The following is an 8102-nucleotide window of genomic DNA, read 5'->3' on the forward strand; positions in this document are numbered from 1 at the left end:
CACAGAGGTGTCAATTTTTCTCAAATATTTTTGAAGATTTAATGCAGAGTCTGAGATGTTAATTATATTTGAGAGGATGATTTTGAAATTTACATGAAAGAGCAATGGAGAAAAAATGTTGGATTTACTGGCATATAAGCACAAAGTGGACTATTTGCTTTACCAAATATCAAGATATGGAGCAATAGTAACTAAAATGGTCTGGTTCTTGAACAGATAGAAATATAATGCCAATTAAGCCCTCAACTATATGCACATTATATTTAGGACACAGGAGGCATTGGACACTTTCTTTATGACAATGTGTCATTGCAGGGAACAAATATGACCATTTGGTAAATAGTGCTGAAATTATTTTTACCCATATGAGAAAAAATGAAATTTGATTCTATATTACAACATACTCAAAAATTATTCCAAAGTACCAAAGCCTGAAATGTTTACAAAACAATATAGGAAAATATAAAATTGGAGAGTCAATCATTTCTTAAATAAGACCAAAACAATCACAGTTCAACAATGAAAAGAGGGATAAATTCAACCACTTTAGAAATAAGATGATAATGGATTCATATCCCCAAAACATAATGAACTTCTACAACTCAACAAGAAAAAGAAAAAAATGATTAAAAATTAGGCAAAAGACTTACATAGACTTCTTCCAGAGAAGATATACAAATGGCCACATGCATATGAAAAGATGCTCAACATAACTACTCATTGAGAAAATGCAAATAAAACCCACAATGAGATAAGCATTGGGGTGGTTATTATAAAAAAGGAAGAAGAAGAGGAAGAAGAAGAAGAAGAAGAAGAAGAAGAAGAAGAAGAAGAAGAAGAAGAAGAAGAAGAAGAAGAAGGAGAAGGAGAAGGAGAAGGAGAAGGAGAAGGAGAAGGAGAAGGAGAAGGAGGAGAAGGAAAAGGTGGAGGAGACAGGAGGAAGAGGGGAAGGAGAAGGGAGAGGGGGAGGAGGACGGGGAGAAGAGGACGAAGAGGGAAAAAACAAGTGTTGGCAACGATGTGGAGAAATTGGAATCCCTGTGCATTGTTGGTGGGAACATAAACCAGTGAAGTTACTATCTAAAACAGTATGTCAGGACAGGAATAAAGATGCAGACGTAGAGAATGGACTTGAGGACACAGGGAGGGGGAAGGGTAAGCTGGGACGAAGTGAGAGAGTGGCATGGACATATATACACTACCAAATGTAAAATAGATAGCTAGTGGGAAGCAGCCAAATAGCACAGAGAGATCAGCTCGTTGCTTTGTGACCACCTAGAGGGGTGGGATAGGGAAGGTGGGAGGGAGACACAAGAGGGAGGAGATATGGGGATATATGTATATGTATAGCTCATTCACTTTGTTATAAAGCAGAAAGTAACACATGCTTGTAAAGCAATTATTCTCCAATAAAGATGTTAAAAAAAAAACAGTATGCTATTTCCTCAAAAAATTAAAAGTAGAGTTATATTACCTAGTAATTTCACTTCTGGATATATTCCCAAAAGAAATGAAGGCAGGGACTTGAAAAGTTGTTTATATACCTATGGTCAAGCAGCATTACGCACAATAAACAAAACGTGGAAGCAGCACAAGTGTCCATCAACTGATGAATGGATAAGTAAAACATGGTATATACATACAATGGGACATTATTCAGTTTTAAAAAGAAAGGAAACTCTGATACATCCTACAACTTGTATGAACTTTGAAGACATAATGCTAAGTGAAATAAGCCAGTTGCAAAAGGACAAATAATGTATGATTCTACTAACATGAGGTTCCTAGAATAGTCAAATTCACAGCCACACAAATTAGAATGAGGTTTCCAGGGTCTGGGGTCAAGAGTGATTACAGAGTTACTGTTAATAGGCACATATTTCAGTTCTGTGAGATGATGAGTTCTATGGATGGATGATGGTGATATAAACACACAGTGTGAATATATTTAACACCTCTGAGCTGTAAACTTAAAAACAATTAAAATGGTAAAAGACCCTGAATTTCCAAAGCATTCTTGAGAAGGAACAGTGCTGGATGCCTAGCACATCCTGATTTCAAACTATATTGCAAAGCTATAGTAATCAAAACATCACAGTACTGGTACAAACACACACACCTAGACCAATGGAACAGAACCAAGAGCGCAGAAATAAGCCCACACATATACGGTCAACTAATATATGACAAGGGCACCAAGAATACTCAATGGGGAACGAGTAGTCTGTTCAATAAATGGTTTGGGGAACACTGAATAACCACATACAGCAAAATGAATCTTGACCCCAATCCTACACCACTCGCAAAAACTATCTCAAAATCGATTAAAGATGTAAACATAATGTCTGAATCCATAAAACTTTTAGAAGAAAATGTTGAGAAAAACACTTTGATATTGGCCTTGGCAATGGTTTTTTGGATATGACACCAAAAACACAAGTAACTCCATCAAACTAAAAAGTCAAAAATCATAGAAACAGAAAGTAGTATGGTGGTTATCACAGAGCTGGAAGAAATGGGAGATGCTGGTCAAGGGTAAAAACTTCCAGTTATAAGATTAAGTTCAAGAATCTAATTTGTACAGCATGATGATAATATAGCTAAAAATGATATATTGTATACTTGAATATTGCCAAGAGAATAGATTTTAAATAGTCTCACCACAAAAGAAGTCTTAATTACGTAACAGAACAGAGGTTTTTAGCTAATTTTATGGTGGTAATCATTTTGAATATGTTAATGTATCTAATCAACAAACTGTACAGCATAATCTTATAGTTCATATGTCAATGATATCTCAATAAAGCTGAAAACAATGATCAAATGCTGGAAATCAACTGCTGGCTGCATAAATCCAATTTCAGTCACCACGGCTGCATTACCTTCTCCTTTTCTTTGTGTCATTTCCATTTCTGTCTAGCTTATTAGGATACATGGATTATATTTAGGACATGTTCAGCCAATCTGGGATAAACTCATCTTCTACAAAGACTCTAATTCAAAATAAGTAACACTCACTGTTTTTCTAATTCTATTCCATTATAGTTGATTACAACATCCACCTTTTTAATCATATAATATTAATAGGTTATAAGAAATAAGATGTGGACAAATTGTTTTTAGGGCCACTATACAACCCATTACAGAAATATATTCTAGTTGACTCCATGGAAAATTCTATAATTACCTGACTCAAAGAAGGACAACCAGGGTTCTGTCTCTGGAAATCATGTCCATACATGACATCTTCATCTGGCAACACCACTGGTGACCCTGAGGAAAACCAGTCCCAGGACAAAACAACACATGCAGGACTGAATGAATTCCTACTCCCTGGTTTACATACATTTCTTACCTATGAAGACCTTGTTATGAAAGATAACTTTCTTTGTTGTTTGGACATATTAGAGTTAGAGATTCTTTTTCTTATTAGAACTGAAGGCTTCCTCACTAATGGAATTCAAATATCTCACTTTTCAAACCACTGACACATTTCATAGATAATGAAACTGACTATAGTAGATACTTATGTTCCTCAATCTAATTCATTAATAAGTAGGTGTGGAAAAGGTAAGATCTCTTACTCCACTATAGACCTAACTCTGGGGTGCAAATCATATGGCCCCACCATGGATCAGGTGGAAGTTAGTCTCTAGATATGACCACAGCCTTGCTACAGTACTTCCTTTCCTAATAATTTTGGCAATATTCCTTATTCTGAGAGTGATGCAAAAAATTCATAAAAACTAGAACCCTTGCTTCAGGCTCTACTTCTATAGAAACTGAGCAAAGAAATTGAATTGAAGAATTGAAAATATGTGTCAAACAGCATATGGATGAACAAAAAGCAAAATCTGGTGTCAACCCCAAGTTAAAGTTAACTTGGAAAGTCTGCTGTTGGCTGTTTTAGAAGAATTTGTTAATGAAAGTATCAGACATTATGGCTCACCCAGGATTCCTAATCCCTTGCCTCGTTCTAGAAACTCAAGTCCAAAGTAGAGGGCACGATCACGGGAAAGAAGGTATCCTACTAATAAGTTTCCTCAAGGCTCTCTTCATGTCCTTGTTTCTCAGGCTGTAGATAAAAGGATTCATCATCTGAGGAACTACAATGTACATAACTGAAGCCACTGCAGTCTTCCTGGGTGAGTCAGTGACCACAGAACTAATGTAAACTCCAAAAAGTGTCCCATAGAATAAGGACACAACTGTAAGGTGAGACCCACAGGTGGAAAAAGCTTTAAGCTTTGTCCCTGCTGATGGCATTCTCAAAACAAAGGGGACAATTTGAGTATAAGAAAAAATGATCCCAGAGAGGGGAACGCCACAAAACAGGCTAGCCACAGTATATATCAAGATGTTATTCATGAGGGTATCAGAACAGGCCAGCTTGATGACCTGAGCAAGTTCACAGAAGAAGTGAGGGATTTCCAGGTCCTTGCAGAAGGACAGCCGCAATACCGTCAGACTGAGGAGTAGGCCAAGCACTGTGCTGATGAAAAGTGAGAGTAGAATCAGCAGGACACAGAACCGGGGGATGATGAGGACCGTGTACCTCAGGGGGTGACAAATGGCCACATAGCGATCATAGGCCATTGCTGCAAGGAGAAAATTTTCTAAACCAACAAAAACCAGGACAAAGCCAATCTGGGTCAGGCAGCCTATGTAAGTGATGTGCTGTATCTCTGCCTGGATGTTTACCAGCATCTTTGGAATCGCAGTTGTGCTTATACAGATGTCGGTAAAGGAAAGGTTTGAGAGGAAGAGGTACATGGGGGTATGGAGGTGGGAGTCACAGCTAACAGCCAGGATGATGAGCAGGTTTCCTAAGACAGTGATCAGGTACATTGCTAGGAACAGGCAGGACAAGAAGGGCTGCAGTTCTAGATCATCTGTCAATCCCAGGAGGAGGAATTCTGAAACGTCTGTTTGATTTCTGGGTTCCATGTTGTCGGTGAATCTGACGGGGAAATGGAGTGAAAAGAAAAGGAAATGAAAAGGAATGCAAATCCTTGATGCCACTCCAGATGTACTGCTGATAAACTCTGGAGGTAAGGGCCGGCAATCTAAGTCTTAACATACCCTCCAGATGAATGTCATATATGCTAACACTTTGAAACTGTGCTTAAATAAAAAAGAAAACTCTGTGCCTACTGTGAACCCAAAAGACGATGCAAGTCTGTCCCTTTGCTAATTTTTCTCTCCATCAACATCTCTCATACTTCCTCTTCCCTCTACTCTCTTTATTGGCCATTATTTTGATGGGTCACCAACTCTGTATCACATCTGTGCCAAGTGTCAAGGCTGAAACAAAGAATAAGACACAGCGTTTCCTTCAGAAATATTTCTTGCCTCAAGCAAAAGAAAAATGAGAATGAAGTTATCCTCTCTCTTTCGTAATGCATGATGCCTAAACTTTGACCTGCCGCAGAATCATCTGAAGGGCTTGTCAAATTACAGATGAGTTAGATCGTATTATCACTCCATTCATCCATGCGGACACTTAGGTAAAGTGAGGGTACCTCATGGACATGAAATACACAGTGTGTGGAAAAGACTAAGTCTGAACTAAGATTATCTGACTGCTGAGTTGACTCTCTTAACCAATCATTGTCAATGTCGCTGGATAGTACAGAATTACCATTCCTAAACCAACACTCAGATTTTACAATTTTCCTTTAAAATTTCAATATTTTAATCTAGGACCATGCTCTAAATCTTTTCTCTTCCCTACAGTGTATGTCCATCCCTACGCATGAAATATTGTATAGCAGGTCATGACATCTATCCAAGGATACACTCTGCACCTGAGCGAATATTAGAAAATGTTGCCTGTAAACTAGAGCTCATAAGACACCCTCATGAAATGTAACGCACCTGCATTAACAATTAATTCTAAGAGAAGGTGTGCAAATATCAATGACATTCTCTGTCTCATCCTAACGGGACCTCTTCCCCTAAGGTGATAGGAGGCATATGATTTTTTTTAAAAAAAGATAAATGAGAGAGAGAACAAAATGCATAGGCTTCTAAAAAGTCGAAGAAAATAGCAACAATTTTTGGCCCTTGCAAGACAGAAAATTACAAGATAAGAAGACATATGATACTTACAAAATATTCAGGCATCCTATAGGACTGTCTCCGTAAAGCAGTGGTCCTCGTTCTCCTGGGGGGGGATGGAAGTGGGCATGACAGTCTTTATTATTTGCTGTATTACTTAGACTCAAACACTCTGAACTGAATCCAGGACCAGCACTTCCTTTGAGAATAGGGAAAATGGTTCAATTGTATGAGAAGATTTGGTGTCCTCATTTGTATGATGGGAACTATCATAAAGCTGCATCAGGATGTTGCAATGATGAGAAATGAACAGAGACAGAGCAGCCAGCATAGTACTCAACATACAGTGCATGTCATTTACAATTTGCATTCTTATGTGATTTCACTATTCTCTAATGTTGCTATATTTAATCCCTCTTCATTATTTTTAATCACCAGGGAGTATTCCACTGCAAGTTACATCATGTTTTATTTCTCCATTCTGCTGTGTTGATTCCTTTTATCAATGTATTTTTTTGAACACATATATACCATAAAGCAATGCATGAGGGATACCACCACATTCAAGGTGATGTTGTCTCTAGGAAGGGGAGAACAACAACTGAGGGCATGCGAAAGGGAGGGCTTTTGTATGTGTGTATTATTTTGTTACTTTATTTTTTAAAAAAACCTGAAGTTGATATGATAGAGTGTCAACATTTGAAAATTCTAGAATAAGTTGAAGGATGGTTATATTTTTTAAATTTATTATACTATCTCTGCTGTTCTTATATTAAATACTTGGCAATTTTATAAACAGGTGTACTGGGATGGCAGCTAGCTGTTTCTCTGTGTCTCTACTTTCTCCCCTGCAATTTCATAGCCCAAGTCCAGAGATAATGCAGACACACTTCTGTGCAGTGGTGTTTAAAGAAGCAGGAAGGGACATGAAGGGAAAGCTGACAAAACACCTTCCCCACAACCACAAGAAGAATTTAAGTAAGTGTCAGAAAATTTTATAACAGTCATCATGTTTGAGAAGGGGCAGATCTCTGCTCAGGAGGATAAATTTTTTTTCCATTTTTAGAGAAAATATTAGACCAGCAGACTGAGAACTGGGTGAGCATTGATACAAACAAACATGAGAATTTGTCACCAAGCAGACAATTTGTCTGGAGTCCCATGGGACACTGGGTTCTGATCATTTCATACATGTACTCTGCTCAGTTGCTTCCCAAAGATGACTTTGGAGTAAAACGCCTCGTCTCATTACAAAAACATTATCTAACGTGCATTAATTTACCTGACTGGCATCAGTGTGAGATGAAACTTGAAATGACACCTGGATATTGAAGACAGATCTGTACTCAGAAAGGGCAGAGAGACCAAATGAGACAATGAAATTCTAGTTAAGCATAATCTCTGGAAGGTGTGCCTGCTTTGACTAGGCAAGAGCCGTTGAAATGTTGTCACAAGTTGATTCTTTAGAGTATCTCGTTTTCCCCCGGGGGATCAATATCCAAAGCTCCTCATTAGACATATATTATTAATGTCGTTCTGATCCTTGAGCAGTCAAATCACTAAAGACCGAAACTATAGAAGAAAGGAATTCATGAGGACTAATCCCTGACTTGTGAGGCAAGGATACATTACCCATTCTCTTCACTTGTTCATGCTCGCCTGCATTTTGCATACCTTGCACATATGTACACACACTTCTCTTCTAATGAACTCCTGGATCCTTTTATAAAATTACGGAAAAAGCCATCTCAAATTAATAATACCAGAACGCCTGATTTCAACTTTTGTGTGAAAACGTATTTTACATATTAGATACAAATAGTACATTTATGAATATAGTTAAGATATTATAAAATTCAGACACTTAGGGGCATTTCAGTTTTAGAGCCACTGAATGTTTCCTGTTCCTTAATTCCTGTTCTTTATATTTTATACAGCAGTATCCAATTTATTCCCTATGATCTATTGTGACTGTGCTCAATATAAACAGACATCATACTCTCTTTTTAGGCTTTCATAACCACGTTTTCCATTTTTCACAC

At 37.7% G+C, this 8102-nt stretch overlaps 1 protein-coding gene across 1 annotated transcript; it reads right to left on the reverse strand.

The window, feature by feature from the left end:
* Positions 1 to 4008: 4008 nt before the first annotated feature.
* Positions 4009 to 4953, reverse strand: LOC133090334 (olfactory receptor 7G2-like). Its single transcript, XM_061188708.1, has one exon. The coding sequence runs from the start codon at positions 4945 to 4947 to the stop codon at positions 4009 to 4011; it is 939 nt and encodes a 312-aa protein (XP_061044691.1). The 5' UTR covers positions 4948 to 4953.
* Between the last annotated feature and the right edge of the window lie 3149 nt (positions 4954 to 8102).

The sequence above is a fragment of the Eubalaena glacialis genome, chromosome 4 (assembly GCF_028564815.1).
Source record: "Eubalaena glacialis isolate mEubGla1 chromosome 4, mEubGla1.1.hap2.+ XY, whole genome shotgun sequence".
NCBI classification, from domain to species: domain Eukaryota; kingdom Metazoa; phylum Chordata; class Mammalia; order Artiodactyla; family Balaenidae; genus Eubalaena; species Eubalaena glacialis.

Excerpts from the sequence above, each read along its gene's own strand:
- LOC133090334 (XM_061188708.1), bottom strand. The coding sequence starts at position 4,947 with ATGGAACCCAGAAATCAAACAGACGTTTCAGAATTCCTCCTCCTGGGA.